Raw genomic sequence first — 18,176 nt, 5'->3', positions numbered from 1 at the left:
ATCACGTGTGTCTTAATCTTCAGTTTGATTTTGTAATCAAACCCTTTGATTTTGTAATCAAAATACAATGCTCCCTTAAGTTGTTTTACTGAGTTGTTTCTTATTATTCAGTCTACATATACAAAACTCAACTTCATTTTTCTCTGCTTACTGAAAGAGCAATGCTTAGCATTGTTCATGAAGTTAATTTGCAAATATTTAATACTTCTGTTGAAGCTCAGAGAAAATTACACTTTCCAAGGTTCACCTTGTATCCATTTGTAAAGTGGTGCTGCAATAAAACATGTCCAAATTCAAGGGAAGAATCTGAGATGGTTGCTTTAGATTTCCATTTCACAGAGATGTAGTAAATAGCTACAAGAACCTTTTTTGTGAAGGTGATCTGTTTATGTCAATGGGTTTTGACCAACTTTTTAGTCATGAAGGTAAGTGGGGAAATTGTTTTGAGGCCCTACAGTGAGGGACAAGAAAACCTGTCATGTTAAGGATGGTCATAATTTGGCCTAACCTTGGTGCACTATTGGAAAAGTAGGCATTTAAATTAACATTTTGCTCATTGCCATTGATGGAGGACTAACCAACTTAGCATAAAATCACTACTTCAGTCTTGTTATGCAGGAATTCTCAGTATTCTTCATTCAGTGGTAGTCATCAGAAGACACTTTGAGCAAAAGGAAGCACGTGTGCCATCTGGGTGCTGCTTCCCAGCCCTCATGCAGTCACTGGTGTGTGTTCAGGAGAGAGGAGTGCTGCTCCTCTGTGGAAGAAGTCAGAGGGGGTTTGGAGTTGTAGCTGATGTAACACAGCAGCATAACTGGCCTGGTTGCTTGGTATTTGAACTGTTGCAATATACTGTGATGAATGTTTAAGAAATGTAATACAGTTCAGGCCACTCCTTGGTCTTTAAAATCTTTCCAGACAAGATCTGAGCTAATGCTTAATGGCAGCTCTCAGCCAGAATCTAATAGCTCAAAGGAGGAGGCTGATTTTGGTAGTCATAAAACATTTTCATGTTTAGTGAAATGTGAATTCACTTGCTTGTTGAAATATTTGTCCTTAAAATGCTAATTTACTTCAATAACTTAGAAAGACTTTATATTTTAAAATGTGTTCAGAATATGTCTTTAAAAGTTCAAGTTATATGAATGCATTGTCAGAAGTGTTCTTAGACCTGTGTAATTGTCCTCTCCCCTTTACCAGTCTTCCTTCTTCAGCATCCTCACCCTCCCAAAAAATAAGTAGAAACCCAAACTATAACTGGCCAACTATTACTGAATAAAACCTAAAAATTAGAAAATCAAACTAACACATAATTCACTGAATAAATTTAGAGTGTGGTGTGATTAACTGAGTTACAATTGAATTACCATTGCATATTTTATTTATGAGGTGTTTAAGCAGCAGAGACCTTCCATAAAAATAAATCTCATTGCTATTTCTTATGTGCGTAGTCAGATTAAAGGGGGGAGAGAATTTTATTTACAAATTGTAGAAGTGGTTACTAAGTAGTGTAAATTACTCAGTGCCTGTCTTTTAATGGAATAATGCCCTTAATTTGAACAATCCTTTAGCTTCAGCTCACTAAAATAGTAAAGTTAAATTAGAGATGTTAGTAGTATTATTAGTAGCAACTTCTAGGAAGTATTAATTCTGTCTGATAGAGGAATGGAATTTTTTTACTTTTTAAATTGCATTTTTGTTTTCACATATAACTTTAGTATAAACAAACTTCTTAACCTCTTATATAACCTGATGATCCATTTTTTAATCAATTCTTACAGCATTCTCATATTCCTTTGTGTCCTCTAATACCATTGCATAACTAAATATGAAAGTATTAATCTGTCTAACAGTGAAAAAGAATTTTTCCATCAAAAGATGACAGTATCTCAGTTCTTAAGGGAAAAGATGTCCAAGTAGTTCAGTGTGGACTTCATGCTCAAATGGCAGTTGCTGTACTTCAGGCTACTTCATACTGTGTTTAAGTGAAAGCCCAATAGAAATATCCCCTACTTGGCAATGTGTCTAGAAATTAAAGCAGTTGCACATGCAGTTTCTTCTTCTGGGGTAGATAAGGGGTTGATTAATGGGAGTTTTAATTGAAGAAGGCTTTGCATAACGGGCAGAGTCCTATAGGAGGATTTGGCTTTCCTGAGTAGTCCCTACTGATGTTGTGACCTGTTTCCCCCTTTGTCCTCTTCTCCCCCAGTTCTTTCTCAATTAATTCTCAAGGACTTGTGTGCTACTTTGTTCCTTTGTGTTAGTTTCCACAATTTCTAAATTGTAAGAGGCAGTAGATTGTAGTCACCATCATACATGAAGCATGTGGAAGAGTTAACTTTAGATAGTGGTTCCAAAACAACACAGCAGGAGATGAAAAATATTTTTCTCCTTTTTTTTCCACATGCATGTTAAAAATGATCTCTTGGATTAGAATGCTGTGGGATTTGAGGTTTGAGTTTTGGTATTTTTCTATTAGGAACAGTTCCCCTACCAGTAATTATTTTACTTCCTGTCTTCCCAATAACTCTGGAAGGATAATTTTGTTCAAAAAGAAAGAGCCCACTGCTACTTAGTTAGGTGTATGGGAAATCAGTAGTTGGGCAGGCAGTGCTAGGGTTCACTTCCAGTGAATGGCTCCACCCAGACCTGTTATTCAGCTATGAAATCTACCCTCCAAATAGGTGTAAAAGTGTCTGAGGTTTAGAACTAATTAAGTTTTTCAGGGGGCTTTAAAAATGTTTAAATTTGTAGGATACAAATTTGAAACATAGTAATTAACTTAAAAGATCTTTACATGTGGAAACATCAGTCTTACAGTTAAAAAAAGTAATGGTCTCTGCAGCTTCTGTATCAGATTTCTGCAAATACAGGCAACGCAATGTAATCAAGAAGCTTCTAAATGCTGTAATTCAGTAATTTAATCCTGGAAAGAAATATCTGCTTCTGTTGGAAATATTTGAAAGCATTAAATATTTGTTGGTGTTACCAAACAAAATTGTAGCATAGGGTCTTTATTGTTAACTGTTTTGTCTTTAAACTTACAATTTTTTATTAAATGGATGTGTTGTTTTTTTAAATAGAGCTATAATAATACAGAAGTAATACACTCTACTAAATACAGTTCAGGTAAATTTAAGTGGGTTTATTTAGCTACATACTTCAACAATAATCTAAATAGTCATATTCTAGCAACTGTTTTTATTGTTACTTAATACTTATAGTATTATGTTCATAAGCAATCTTTACTTTTAAAGCAGAAGCTGAGGCGAAATGTGAATTTACTTGAGAAGCTGGTGATGCAGGAGACGTTGTCATGTCTGGTAGTGAACCTCTATCCAGGAAATGAGGGTTATTCACTTATGCTCAGGGGAAAAAATGGTTCAGGTAATATTTTTTAAATTTTTTTAATACCTAAAATGCTCTATAAATTGTTAGAATTGGTTGTTGCTTACACTTAACTGTTTTGCTGCTAACATAATCCCTTGTGGGAAAAAAAAAAAGTGTATTTAAATTAAAATTTGCATAAAGCTGAGCAGTAACTTTCTCTAATGAGGCAGTGTAAGTTAGTAGCTAAGAGTCTTTTTGATAACCTAGTCTCTTATTTCCCCATAGCTTCCAGAGTTTCTCTCACTTCAGCTTCCTTCTCTCAAGTTGTTTCTTTCACTGCTTCCTAAATGTAGGTCTGACTAAAGGCATCTGCATTATAGTCTGGTCACCTCTTCATGCCACTGGTACTGTGACATGTAATAAAAGCATGCATTGTATCAGCTGGGAGCAAACAATTTAATACCATTAAGCTATAAAGGCATATTGCCTTTTGGCACAATAAGAGAAAAATCAAGCTCTGGGAATAGAAATTAATCTAAAAATCACACACTATAAAAAAAAATTGCCAGTTTGGTTAGGTTTGGCAAGCTTGTTTTAGATTTCACATTGTTGAAGTTTGAACTTTAAAGTCAAAAGAAAAGCAGTGTGTTTTGTTTAAATACAGATTCTGAGACCATTCGGCTACCTTACGAGGAAGGAGAGCTGCTTGAATACTTGGATGCAGAGGAGCTACCACCAATTTTGGTTGATCTTTTAGAAAAATCTCAGGTTTGAGAGTTTCATTTTCAAAAAAGAGCTTATGTTTTGCACCCAGAGATAGGCATTTGTTTTTTTCACGTGAGTGATTCCAACCACAAGATACAAAATACTTGTTTATTTGGAGCTGTAATATCTAATGCTCCAAATAAATATTTTATTGATATATAGGGGAAAAAAATAATAAATACTGGGGAGAAAGGGACCGAAGAGAGATTGCCATGATTAAAGCTGCCCAACAACTTCAGCTCTGTACTCTAGCAAAATGCCTTTTGTTCTTTGTCATTTTGAAATATTTGACATGGGAACTTCTTAAAACTACGTTGCTAACATGAAAAACCCATGTTTAAAGTTTGTATTTTAGGTGTGTGAGGGTACGTCAGACCACTGGTCTGACAATATTAGTGATTAGTTTTATTCATAATATCACTGAATGTTGTATGATATGTAACAAACTTCTTACTGGAGGCAGGGGCTGAGGCAGTTTGTTAAATATTTGTTTCCAAGTTTTTGCTTTTTGTTTCAACTAGGTTAATATTTTTCATTGTGGATGTGTCATAGCAGAAATACGTGACTATAGGCAGTCTGGTAACATGAAATCTCCAACATACCAAAGCAAACACATCCTCTTGCGTCCTACAATGCAGGTGAGAATTGTTTTAAGTCAGTCCTTGGTGCTACAGTAGTACCTAGATTTGTTAAAAACTAGTACTGCACATATATTTAATTGGAAGCTAATTATCATTGTCTTCTTCCTTAGACTTTAATTTGTGATGTGCATTCTATAACAAGTGACAACCACAAATGGACACAGGTGGGTTAGCAGTTTCATTAAAACTTCATAGTGGTGCAGTAAATACATAATACAATAATTTTAAAATATATTTGTTTAATAAAATGTGATAAATGGACTGGTTTTGTTGTTTGATTAATTCAAACTGTCAGTGATGAGCTTAGTACATGCTCCAGAGAGCTACCAAATCAACTGTTGTTAGAAAAACAATAGGATTTGCTACAAGTTTTGTAGGCACAGACCTTAATTTTTGGTAATACACATTAACAGTATTGGAGTTACTCTAATTTTACCTTGCTTCATGTATCATAAACATACAGCCTGAGAACAGCAGTTGGAGTCCAATGACACAATTGCTTCTCTAGGATAATTTTGTTGTTTATGATGTTATAGCTAATAAAATTCTAAGTAACTGCAGTTGTAGAGTTATGGTTGGTTAAATGCTGAATATCATGATGTACTCAGTGTGCTCGGGTTTATTTCAAATCCACTTCAAGTTGTTACCTGAAGTTCCAGGTAGATGGCACTAATCTCCAGTCCATGGATATAAATCACTGATAGACAGTGGGCTTCATTGCCACTACTACTGTGTTTAAAACAAAGAAAACACAAACACACAACTCCCCCCTTCTTTTCAGAAGGTTTTGTTTCCCTGTATGAAACCCCACCCAAAGCTCTCTAACTCATACTGATTTTTAGTAATCTTAACTGTTGAATATTTTCTTTCACTGATACTCATACACATCTCTTTCAGTTTTCTTTAATCTCATGTGCACGTATGCATAGATATATATCAACTTCATTAGTGTAAAAGTCTCCTTTTTACATTTATTAATAGCTGTGTATATTACAGGAGGACAAACTCTTACTTGAGAGCCAACTTATTTTGGCTACAGCAGAGCCTTTGTGTCTTGATCCCTCAATAGCAGTGACCTGTACTACAAACAGACTCCTGTACAACAAGCAGAAGATGAATACTCGCCCCATGAAACGGTATTTCTCAGTGTAAATGCACTGAATAGAAAACATTTAAATTGTTTTGCCACACAGAGAGTGGGAAACTTCATTTTTATGGTTTCACTTATCTTGTCACTTATCTTCAGCTTATCTTGTCACTTCCTCATAGGTGTTTCAAAAGGTACTCCAGGTCATCTCTGAACAGACAGCAGGAAGTAGCTCACTATCCCACTCCACCTCAGCTCAGACTACTTGACTACTTACAGAAAAGAAAGGAGAGGAAAGGAGCCCAGCAATATGACCTTAAAATTTCTAAAGCTGGAAATGTAAGTGTTCTGAGACACAGATGGGTGTGCTTCTAGCTGTGAAAAATATTTAATCATCAGTACTTCTTTTTCATCTTCCAGTGCGTAGATATGTGGAAACAGAACCCTTGCTACTTGACTGCACCTTCTGAAGTGGATGTAAGTCCAGTTGTTACTATCAGCAGTTGCTAGGAATTGTATTGAACATTGCATTGTATGAAGGAGTAGAGCATCCATTGTCAAAGAATGACCTTTAAGAAGTGGGGAGTAGCTTTAACATTTTTAATTGTTTTTCTGTACTGTGATATATAAACACAAGCTAAACTACATTGGAATATATTGCAGTTGTAATATGATAATCTGCATGAGATAAACAGTGCAAACAGACCTTTAGTATTGTCCATCTCTGGGTTCAATGAGCACACCTATTTGAAGTTGTCTGAAAATACAAAAATTAGAAAAAGGAAATTATTTAAAAATCAGTCACTTCTCAGCCTGGTAGTTCCTCTTTTTTACAGGTTATGATACTATGGGACACTATTTTCAGTAATGTAATCTTTTTATACAAGCATTTTAGTTGGAAATTCTGATCACTCTCTGGATTCTTTTCCCAGGGACACTCAAGTTACCTGTTTCTGGCACTGCCAAAACCCATGCTACTAGCATACAGAAGGAACTCAGTAGACTAGAAAAGATTTTAGCTTTGGACATAATAGGGCTGAAGAGAGTGTGTATTATGTATGAAATGATGCTGTAAGTTTGTACAAACCTTTCGCTTTGCACTTCAAAGGTGTTGTACCAGACCTAGTAAGAGTCTTTAGGAGTTACTGGTATTGTGAAATTTCACATACATTTCACATAACGGCCTTAAGCAGTATTTCACAAGTTTACATTTAAAAAACAAAATATGGTGTAACATAAGAAATGTAAAGTTTTGAAGATTCTTCAGTTCACTTTTTCTGAATGTGTAACACAAAAGGGGGACACTACAAAATATCAAGCTATCCTTGTATGTTTCTTGCGCTCACTTTTGAAGACTGTTAGTCACTCTTAAAAACAAGGAACTAGTAGGTTGACTTTTAACACTGGCCCAATATGATTATTGTTCTTTCTTTTCTGATATCTTCAATTTTTTAAGGTGGAAAAATATGCCAAAGTGGAAAAGTCTATCAAGCCTGATGACTCACAGCCAACTGTCTGGCCAGCACATGTGAGTAGTTTAGACCTTTGTCCAACCTTCTCTGTCTTAAGTTAAAATACCTCTTATTTGAATAAAATAAAATGTGGGGCTTGTGTTCCATCTGCAATTTAATCCTCCATTTGTTATCTAGACACAAAAGATTGCAATAGATACTTGTAGTTTCATAGTGTAGCATGCTGTGTAATCAGTCTTGTAATTTCCTCAGGTTTTGCAGCAATACCAGGAAAAACAGCTTCAGTCTCCCAAGTATCATATGCTGTTTCTGTACAGGGAAGAAAGCACAATAATTTACAGGCAGCAGTACTCTGCTCCACAAATTGCTTTCTTTACTCAGACACTCAAAGACTGATGGAGCAGAGCTTTTGCTAAAATCAATCTGTTAAATTTAGAAAGGGAATAAGTAGTATTAAATTCTTATGAAAAATTCTTTCTTCAGTGTTCATGTGGTGGAATCTTAAGGTTTTTTGACACATTACATGATTTGGTAAGAGGTAATCATTTAATATGTCTGGCCATAGATCAGCTCATATCTTGCCTCCAAAATTACAAAGAATTCATCTTTATTAGCAGTATCTATCACATCATTGTTTCAAATTAGCAAAAATTAATAGCTTTCCATAGAACCTAATCTTCATCTCCAGTGTTTTACTGAAAACACTTTTTGCATTCTCGTAATTTACATAAAGCTGTCTATATATGTTTACCCAGTGTGCCTTTCCCAAAACAACAGAATCATTTTGGTTGGGAAAGACCTTTAAGATCATAGAGTCCAACCATTAACCTAACTGTACAAGTACAGGAACTGTGTTCCTGAGCCCCACATCTGTATGCCTTTTAAACACCTCCAGGGATGGTGATTCAGCTACCTCCCTGGGCAGTCTAGTGCAGTGTGTTTGATAACCCTTTCAGTGAAGAAAGCTTCTTCTGATCTCTAATCTAAAGCTCTCCTGGTCTCCTGGTTCCTTGTCCTGTTGCTACTTGGGAGAAGAGACAGATCCCCCACTTGTTACAATCTCTTTTCAGGTAGCTGTAGAGAGAGATAAGGTCTTCTCTCAGCTTCCTTTTCTCCAGACCAAATAACCCCAGTTCTCTCAGAAGGTCCTCATCAGGCTTTTGGCTCCAGACCTTTCTCCAGCTTGGTTGCTCTTCTCTGGGCACAGTCCAGCACATTTATGTCTTCTAGCCAGGGGCCCAGAACTGGACACAGTACCCAAGGTGCAGCTTCACCAATTCCAAGTACAGGGGCATGATCACTTCCCTGCTCCTGCTGGTCACACTGTTCCTGATACAAGGCAGGAGGCTCTTGGCTGCCTTCCCAGCTGGGCACATTGCTGGCTCATATTCAGCCAGCTGCTGACCAACACCCCAATATGATTGTTCAGGGTTTGGTTTTGTATTTCTTTGAGATTTTTTTTTTCTCTCATTTCTTTAGATAGCTTTTTCTCAAATCACTTTTGAGATAAGAATCAGTTGCATTTTAGAAACTTCGTAGTGTTTCTTACTGTGATGGATAAAAGTGGCATATTTTACTAGCTGTTTGTGTTATTACTTGTTTGACTTAATTTGGTTATTTTCTTCTGTGTTTAGGATATAAAAGATGATTATGTGTTTGAATGTGAAGTTGGTAATCAGCTTCAAAAAACAAAACTGACCATTTTTCAGTCTCTTGGCAATCCCTTGTACTATGGTAAAATCCAGACACTCAAAGGTGATGAGGAAAATGACAACCTATTAACTCCCTCACAGTAAGTCACATGTTCTTTTAAACTGTGCTATGATCTGATAGATGAAGGAAGGCAAACATTACTTATTTTCAGACATAAGAATACTCTAGAATGAGAAATTTGTTTTAAGAGGTTTTATTTCATAGAATCGTATCATGTCAGATTGGAAGGGACATCAAGGATCATCTAGACCAACCTTTCTAGGTAAAAATATAGTTTAAGTTAAGTGGCCCAGCACACTGTCAAGCTGAGTCTTGTATAGTCAAACTGTCCAATGTATGGCAGTCATCCACTTTCTTTGGGACATTATTCCAGGATGTAATTGTTTTCATGGTGAAAAACTTTCTTCTGGAGTCCAATCAGAATCTCCCAGAAGTAACTTATACCCATTACCCCTACCCCTTGTCTTTTCCACGTGACTCCTTGTAAATTGGGAGTCTCTGTCTTCTTGGTAGCAACCCTTTATGTACTGTTACATAGGTAATAAGTTCTGTCCTAAGCCTTCTCTTCCCAAGGCTGAACAAACCCAGTTCTCTCTGCCTTTCCCCATATGGCAGGTCCTTTAGTCTTCTGTTTGAAAAATTCAGCTAAAATGTCTTTAATTAAAAAAGCCCAAACAAACTGTTTTCAAGCAACCATCATCTATCTCTTCAGTGTACTTTTATGTTAAATATGTATGTTCTTTTACATTTTATATATTCTTTAAAAAAAAAAAAAAGGCTCAAATGAACTCAAATTGTAGAGTTGCTATGAGATTTTGTTACCTCAGCAATAATACAAACATCCCAGTGTTATCAACACTGTTTTCATCACCATTCCCAAACATAGGCCCATATTAGCTATCCTGGTCAAAACCAGCACTTAGTAGTGATCTTCCTGGAAGCAGTGCTGCCTTAAAATTGTGTAATAATGCTGGGAATTAGCATTAAAGCTGCAGAAGACATTTTTGTCTGCTGTAAAATTAGCTTTAAAAGAGCAGCATTGATATTTGTTCAAAGTTTTGTGATAATAAAAATATGTTCATCTTGTCCAATTCATGACTGAAAATGTATTATGCCTTTTACATTGCAGGTTCCTTATTGGCTCGAAGACTGATGCTGAAAGGTAAATTAATATAGTGTTTAGAACCATTTAGCTTGATGTAAAATAATAAATTTTAGCAGTTAGAAATGCTAATGTTGTAGCTATGAAAACAGATGCAGAACAGGTGAGTAATTAATCCCCACAGCAAGAAATAGGAGGTAGTGCTCAGTTTCTATACTTAATAAACAAAAAGGAAAACAGGAAAGCAAATATGTGAATGCAGCTTGTCACACTACCTAAATTTCAAGCATACTGCTACAACTATTTGCACAATTATTCTTGATCATACATGTAATGACAAAAGTCTGAGACTGCTTAGAAGGATTTAATTTTTTACATTCTTAATTTTTGACATTTTTTACAGTAATTAGCAATCATGAAAACTATTCATTTGAACTTTAATTGTAATCTAGGACTTGTATATTATACAATTTATTTTTATGTGTCATTCATCACTTTATTCAGCTTTCTTAGAGAAGCAAGTGAAAAAGCATTTCCCAATGTATATTAGTTGTAGAGTGATGAAGTACAATTCTGAGATAGCTCAGGAAACAAAAAACATTTTTCTTCAAATGTTTGTTAGTGAGCATCACACTGGATATCTGAGTTTCTTTGTGCATCTGAGAACAGAATCTTGAAAAAGCAATCTCTGTCAGAGCCAGTTATGTTGTTTTATGTGATGTACATGCCATAGGTCTTAGACAGTCTCCTTTCCCCCACTTCTTATATGTTTGGCAGGGAACTAAGTCCTTGATTTGGTCAAAAATCTATAATAATGTTCTGTGGCTTAATAGATACTCTTGATTTAAAAACTCTTTGCTTATATTCTCACCTGCTGACAGTGCTGATTGAGACTTTTGGTATTTGTGATGTAAACTGAATTGGGGGTTGGCTGGAAAGTAAACCAATACTACAGAGGTCTAATTTTAACTGGTATTGCTGTCCTGATCATGTTTGCCTCTGGATTGTACAAATCCTTCCATTAAAATAAGCAGCTGAGTTTCAGGGACTAGAAGAAGCAGCAGCAGTAGAGGAGGAAGGATGGCAGGACAACCTTTTTTTTGTTAGTCATGTAGCAGAATATTGGATCAGTGCTATGCCAAAATGTAGTTCATTGCACTTAGGTATAAACTAATGGAAATATACCAGAAGTTTTTCATTGAGGTTCAGACCATAATGACTATGAAGATTTAAGAAAGACTATAAAGCATTCAGGATGTAAAGCAGCAACAGGTCTCCAGCTTGATTTTCAGGTCATTTTCAGCATGCTGAACATTTCAGCATGTTCATGTTTATAAAACATCATTCTCTCAACTTAGTTTTCTCAAATTAGGAGAGATATATTTGATTTGGTAGAACAGTATTTTAAACTTGTTTGCCTGATGCTATTGATTCTTAAATTCATGGGTATGTTATTGCTCGTTAGTTTCGTAGACTTAAGACCTTACTATTCTGATACTCAAAAAGTGATCACTTTTGATATGATACCTGGTTCCTGGATGTACGTTCACACTATGGACCTCTTAAGTTCATCTCTTGCTTTCAGAGTCCTCTTCTGACATAGACACACAAATTGAAGGAAAACTGCCTGCTTTGCAGGGGGAGTGCAGGCAGAGGACACAGCTTTATAGTTTGTAGCCATGTGAAGGGAATGGGACTCCTATTATTGATATCCCAAAAAGCTGCAGTTTCTTTTTGGAAGGAAACTGTTCTGTCTAGTTTTAAATATTTCTCCAAGAGTGTTTCTTAGACTTGTTTCTTAAACAACTATGTTTTGCATTAGAAAAAAAAGTCCTGATTAAAACAGAATACATTGAAGAAAAGAGACCAGGAACATGAAGTAGAAAGTTATATAGAGATACAGCTGCCTTATATATGTGCATGTCTATTTTATATAGATATATACTTACATAATATACACATAGGTATAAAATAAGCAATATAGGGCTATAGAATATATACAATTATGTGTTTATATATACATATCTATTCTAGAAGTTCAGGGTTCCTGATCATTTTATGCTCTCATTGTTTGTTACAGAGTGGTGAACCAGTATCAGGAGTTAGTGCAAAATGAAGCTAAATGTCCTGTGAAAATGTTTCATAATTCAGGTGGATCAGTCAATCTTAGTCATCTTTCTCCAGGGAAGGAAATGGAAGTGAGTTACCCACCTATACTGTTTTGGTCTTTTTATTTGCACTTGATTATTGAATTATTAGCATAGTTTTTGCTACCCACATTTAAAAGTAAAATAACCTAAAAATTTCATTCTGAATGACTTCCTAAATGGTTGGGGTTTTTTTTTGTTTGTTTGGTTTGGTTTGAGTTTTTTGTTACAAAACATATTAGGAAAGCTAGAAGAGAGCGCTTCTGTTTTCACTGTTCAAATGTTGTGACTTTTACCTATTTTTTTTTTCTTAAGTCACGTAAAGTAGAGTTAGCTCCAAGGTTCTGTTAGCTCCTGTTCAGATGAATCCTTTACAGTATAGTGAAATGCTTTGCATTTTGTTTTACAGGTCAGTAAATGCAGGAGCAGATATAGTGTCTGAGCATTTTTTCTTATCTTTTCTCTTTAGTTTGAAGACAAAAAGTTTAAAAAAAATTAAAAAACCACCACATCAAAACCTTGCATATGTTTGGATGCACACATCCAGCAGAAATTCCTGCATTCCCAAATTCTCGTGTCTGTTGTGCTTTACTTGCTGCTTCTTGCTTTTTGATCAGATTCAGGCTCTAAACAGTGAATGAACTTGGTATCCATTAGGTGATTTTCTTTGCATCTTTCCCCTAAATATGCATACTTCTAAACTAAACTGCAGCAACATTGCTCTCAAAGAGGTATTTTGTGGTGGCAGTCAGAACAAGAGCATGCAGAGGCCAGAAGTTGCAGAAAGGAGTATGAGTGTTTGTGTATGTGTGTGCACACATAGAGGCAAATACAGGCACCTCTGTGTGTGTATATATATGTATTAAAATCATAGAATAACTAAGAGTGGAAAGATACTTCTGGAATTCATTTTGTCCAGCTGTCCAAGTACACCCCCCCCAAAAAAAGCTAGAGCAAAGTTAGTCAGGTTATTCAGTGATCTGTTCCTCTGAATGGACTTTATTTTCAGAATGAAGAAAGCAGTTTTTAATAGTGGAAGAGAAAGGTAATCTACAGTTTTTCTCAAAAGATTTTTTTCTAAGACATTAGAAACATGGAAAGGAGTCATGTCTCATTGCTGAGAATTCATGGAAGCTAATCTAGCAAAAAAAGTTGATTTTGCACAATGGTGGATGCTCAGAGTTGTTAGCCAGTGCACATGTAATCAGCCTCCAGCACTTCAGTATTCCTGAAGTATATATATACATATATATGAGTGTATCTATATATACCTATAAGTATAGATATATATAGATAGATATAGATAAATATAGATATATATATATAGATATAGAGAGAGATGAGTGCCTCATTTTCTAATTTTGTTAGGTTTTGAACTCTGTGTTTGTTTAGACACTGCTTTCATTTATGGGTCACCTCATTTATAGGTAAAATACATATAGACTATAGGTGTAAATGTGAAGTCTTTTGACAGCTATTGCAATTAGGGATTATGGATCTGTTGTGAGTGACAGAGAGTTACAGACCTGATTAACTGAAGTTAACTTAAATTCAAGCAACTTGATAAGTGGGCGTAAGTGGATGAATGAAATGATGTAGTTTTGCAAGTAAGACCAAATTGTCCTTTTATTTGATATGTACTGGTCACACTTGAATTTGTGAAAATTACTAAGAAGCTATTCAGAATTATAGAGCAAAGTGAAGCTCCTTAGTTATTTTTTTCTTTCTTTTTTTCTGCTTGGTTTAAATTTTACTGACACTTCAAAGCTCCTTCTTGGTGGTGAGCATGTTATGTGAAGACTCAGTCGTAAGTTATGTTTTTAAAATAGATCAAAATCTGAAATGTGAGAAAGGAATTTTGTCATGATTTTGAGAAGTCTAACACAAAGTAATTTAATTGTCTTTTCTGTCAAATATGTGCAAGCTCACATTATTGCTGTGGTAGTGTTAATTTCTCTTTCCTCCTAGCAGCCAGAAAGTATATCAGGCTCTGTACAGTCTTCTGTATTGGGGAAAGGTGTAAAACACCGACCTCCTCCCATCAAATTACCTTCAAGTTCAGGAAGTAGCTCTTCAGGTAATTATTCATTGACTTGGGCATCTCCTTTTCTGTGTTCTGCCTATTGTAACATGACATTATATCCCTTTAGTAAAGATTTAATAAAAAATTAAAAATCAGTGTCTCATCTGTGAAAAGAGCATAATTTTGTTGATTCCTGATTATATTGATTATATTGTGCAGAAAATTTTATCCTGAGAAATATTCAAGCTAATGTGTAATCACAGAACAGTAATGTATTTTAATTATGCTTTTTCAGGTAATATTTTTAGTCCACAACAGTCAAGTGGCCATCTAAAATCCCCCACTCCTCCTCCTCCTCCTCCTTCTAAGCCTTCTGGTCTTTCTCGGAAACAATCTATGGATCTCAATCAAGTTAGCATGCTCTCTTCAGCTGCCATGTCTCCTGCAAGCTCTTCACAAAGTGAGTCACGACCTAAATTCTCCATTAAATCTTAGGCTTTTGCATAAATGCTTCCTGAGATAAACTCCTTAACCTGTGGAATGATGAAACATAAGTGTACAGTGTACCCTAAATTGTATAAGTTGTGCAGCTTTAGGCAGGTCTCTTGTTCACTGTATGTATTTTATGTTTATTGTAACTGTGTTTGTTTTCTCTGTATATATGTATGCACCCTTTGTGTATACGTTTAATACATTTTATGCAATTAGTATGATCTCATTTATGAAAGGCTGGTAGATGATGTGATAAGATAAAATTCCAAAGTGTAGATTTCTTTCCTCCAGTAACTGTAAAATCAGTATGTTAGATCAGTTTGCCTTTACATAATTTAAGCATCTGGTTTTTTAAATGTTATAGGAGCTGGTGCAGTTGTATCTCTATGTATGTATATAATCTGATCAGTCCCAAGGTGGTGATACAATAAACAATAAGATGATTTTTTAAAACACTCCTACACTGTTTTACAAATCATTGCTGATGGCAAGTGTGGTGGTGATGCTGCTGATGATAGCACCATATTCTCAGGTGTTAAAATGTAAATTTCAATAAGTGACATCCTAGCTTAAGTATTTTCATGAAAACTGACAAGATCATTCTAAACATAGCTATAGATCATAAATATGCGTCTTAAGACATTACATGAACAGATATGTAGAAAGAGAAATCATAGCTGTAGTTTTTCAGGTTTTTATGAGTAATTGCATACTGCACATTTCAGAATCCTGCACAGTATTATAATATCATTTTTGCATAAAAGTACTTAAAATCTGGATAGCTCAAACTTTGTAATTTTTCTGCCTTCTTGTTTTGCACAAAGAAAAAAAAAACTACAAAAGTTTTCTTCTAACATATTTACTGTGTTTTTATGATAGTGCTATGAAAGTGCAAATCTGCTGCTTGCAGTTTTTACTTCAAGGGTCTGTTCCCAGCAGGTGGACACTCATGTTTATTTCCTTTCTTTCTGCAGGACATGAAAGCTAAACAAAACAAAACAAAAAACCACCTCAAGCTTTTTGGGTTTCTTGTTTCATTTTTCTGTTGATAAACTGTGCAAACTGCATTCACAACAAAATAGCCATACATGCTACATTTAAGCAAAAGGAATTACACAGTAATTTTTATTGATGCAGTATTATCCTCTGCTTCTTGAATATTTGAAAATTTATAATTTTTAAATCAAAATTGTCAAATGGGAGCTAAGCTATCTAATGAAATTTAGATCAACCCCACAATTATTGAAATACTCTATGTTCTTCATTGATACTGTTTTCCATATGTTTTTAACATGCTATAGTGCAGGGAGTGCATATAGATGAGATGTTTAACATTTTAGGACAAAAGCATTAATTAGGTTAAAATGGTCACTAAGAAATCGTTTTATTTCGGTATCAGTATTTCTGAGTGGAGTTATGACAATGTGTGATAAATTAGGGAAGAACTTAATGGAGGATACAAAAAAAAGTGTACAGCTTAAGAAATTAAGCATGGAAAATGGGTTTTCTGTATGATTATACCACATCCTTAACAATGAGTGTGTGCTGCAACACTCATGTCGCATAGGAATTAACACTTGCAGTCTAAAAAAATGGAACAAATTGACAGTGCTAAATAAGATTCCATTAACCTTATTATAAAAAAAAAAAAAAAATTGGCCTTTTATAACAAACTAGCATTTTTTATTTTTCTCAATGAGCAGGGTCTGGAACTCCTAAACCATCTACTCCTACTCCAACCAACACCCCTTCATCGACCCCACACCCTCCTGATGCTCAGAGCTCAACTCCTATTACCCCTACTGCCACCCCTACTCCCCAAGATTCAGGCTTCACCCCTCAGCCCACTTTGTTAACCCCGTTTGCTCAGCAACAAATGTCTCTGAGCCAGGCATTGCCTGTAATGACCATTCCTCTTTCCACCATGGTAACATCCATTACTACAGGAACAACCTCCACCCAGGTCATGGCAAACCCTGCAGGACTTAACTTCATCAATGTAGTGGGCTCTGTGTGGTAAGTTTTTTTGTTAATGATGGTTTCTTAATTTGCCCTGGATGGGTTGGTTGTTGGGGCAGTGGGGTGAGAGGTGTGGGTGTGTGAGAGGATGCCAGCCTGTCCAGCATCCATTAAGATAGATATTTTTCAGGATCCTCAATACAAAAACATCATTTATCTTGTAATTATAAAGTGAGGAGCCACTAGAAATGCTTTGTATTTCTCCAATAGAAGGCACCTACTATCAGAACATTGAAAAGGTCTGTCAAGAAAATCATGATTTCAGCTTTTTGGATGCATACAGCTGAATTTCATGAGGCTTAGCCCCAGTTTAAGTGGTCTCTCAGGTTTAGCTCTTTAAGATTGAAAACATTTTTTAAATTAATCAGAGATATGTGGGTGGGATATCATGCAGACCACTCCAAATGAAAAAAGACTTGATACTAAAATGCCTCTAATTGGAAGTTGTACATAAAATACAAGAAAACAAATCTGTTTTCAAACAACTTTAAGAAACACTGAGGTTAAACATTCTTTGATCCAGAAAACTTATTTTGTGGCTAAAAAAAAAACTATGCTGTAACAGATCGTATGGTATATAACATGATCTGCTTTTTAGACTAAGTGAAATTCTGTGACAGTCTAAGTTGATAAGTGTAAGACCCAATGTGCTTCAATGCAAGTATCAGACACTTGTATTGGTCATCCAGGATGTTCAGTAATTGATGCCTGTTAATTAATTAGAGACATCTTTTTCTTTATACTGCAAGAAGAAAACATAAAGCTGTTCCTTAACTTTTTTTTGTGGTAATACAACCATTTTGAAATCTGTTGATTTTTCAGTATTTCTGGAATAAAAGGGTCACTTGCGGGTCCTTTTTTTCCATAGATTGTAAGAATGAAAGAAAGTGTATATGCCAAGAATATGAATTTACATATGTCTTATACCCTAGGCATAATGTTTTTTAAGCAACCTTGATGCTTTATCCATAATCCTATTTATAGCGAAGAATTGATTTACTTGTCATGAGACAGGAGGCAAAAAATTTAATTACTCAGATTTTCTTGTACCGTTTGGGTTTGATTTTTTTATCTTTCCTCTTCTACAGTGGATCACAGACACTGATGAGTGGTTCAAACCCTATGTTGGGGTGCAACACTGGTGCCATAGCCCCTGCAGGTATAAATCTGAGTGGCATTTTACCATCAGGAGGTCTGGTACCAAGTGCGCTGCCCGCTGCAATGCAGTCTGCCTCTCAAGCAGGTTAGTGTGAATATGTTGAAAAGCCACTCTGCTGACAGAGACAATGCAAAAAAAATGTTGTGAGAACAATGGATGGAAGTGGCCATTGTGTGAATAGATTGTGTATTTGACAGCTTGGGAACAAGACAGACATTCTTGTGTT

General features: G+C 35.4%; 1 protein-coding gene across 19 annotated transcripts in view; it reads left to right on the top strand.

Moving 5' to 3' along the window:
- The window catches only part of SUPT20H (SPT20 homolog, SAGA complex component), a 34,420-nt gene that overhangs the window by 7,214 nt on the left and 9,030 nt on the right, over positions 1-18,176 (top strand). For 4 of the 19 annotated variants that reach the window (XM_071737839.1, XM_071737816.1, XM_071737776.1 and 1 more), the window contains exons 7-21: positions 3,258-3,387; positions 3,995-4,098; positions 4,617-4,733; positions 4,847-4,900; positions 5,733-5,872; positions 6,006-6,162; positions 6,244-6,300; positions 7,280-7,351; positions 8,930-9,087; positions 10,138-10,170; positions 12,191-12,308; positions 14,226-14,334; positions 14,576-14,740; positions 16,476-16,788; positions 17,880-18,034. In XM_071737839.1, the coding sequence (XP_071593940.1) occupies positions 3,258-3,387; positions 3,995-4,098; positions 4,617-4,733; positions 4,847-4,900; positions 5,733-5,872; positions 6,006-6,162; positions 6,244-6,300; positions 7,280-7,351; positions 8,930-9,087; positions 10,138-10,170; positions 12,191-12,308; positions 14,226-14,334; positions 14,576-14,740; positions 16,476-16,788; positions 17,880-18,034 (1,882 nt within the window). Of the gene's footprint in view, positions 1-3,257; positions 3,388-3,615; positions 3,680-3,994; positions 4,099-4,616; positions 4,734-4,846; positions 4,901-5,732; positions 5,873-6,005; positions 6,163-6,243; positions 6,301-7,279; positions 7,352-8,929; positions 9,088-10,137; positions 10,171-12,190; positions 12,309-14,225; positions 14,335-14,575; positions 14,741-16,475; positions 16,789-17,879; positions 18,035-18,176 lie in introns of those variants that run through there. The other 15 variants (XM_071737822.1, XM_071737791.1, XM_071737783.1 and 12 more) reach the window with 9 other exon arrangements.

The sequence above is a fragment of the Heliangelus exortis genome, chromosome 1 (assembly GCF_036169615.1).
Source record: "Heliangelus exortis chromosome 1, bHelExo1.hap1, whole genome shotgun sequence".
NCBI classification, from domain to species: domain Eukaryota; kingdom Metazoa; phylum Chordata; class Aves; order Apodiformes; family Trochilidae; genus Heliangelus; species Heliangelus exortis.
The sequence above is the reverse complement of the archived record's forward strand: the minus strand, read 5'-3'. Positions and strand labels throughout refer to the sequence as shown.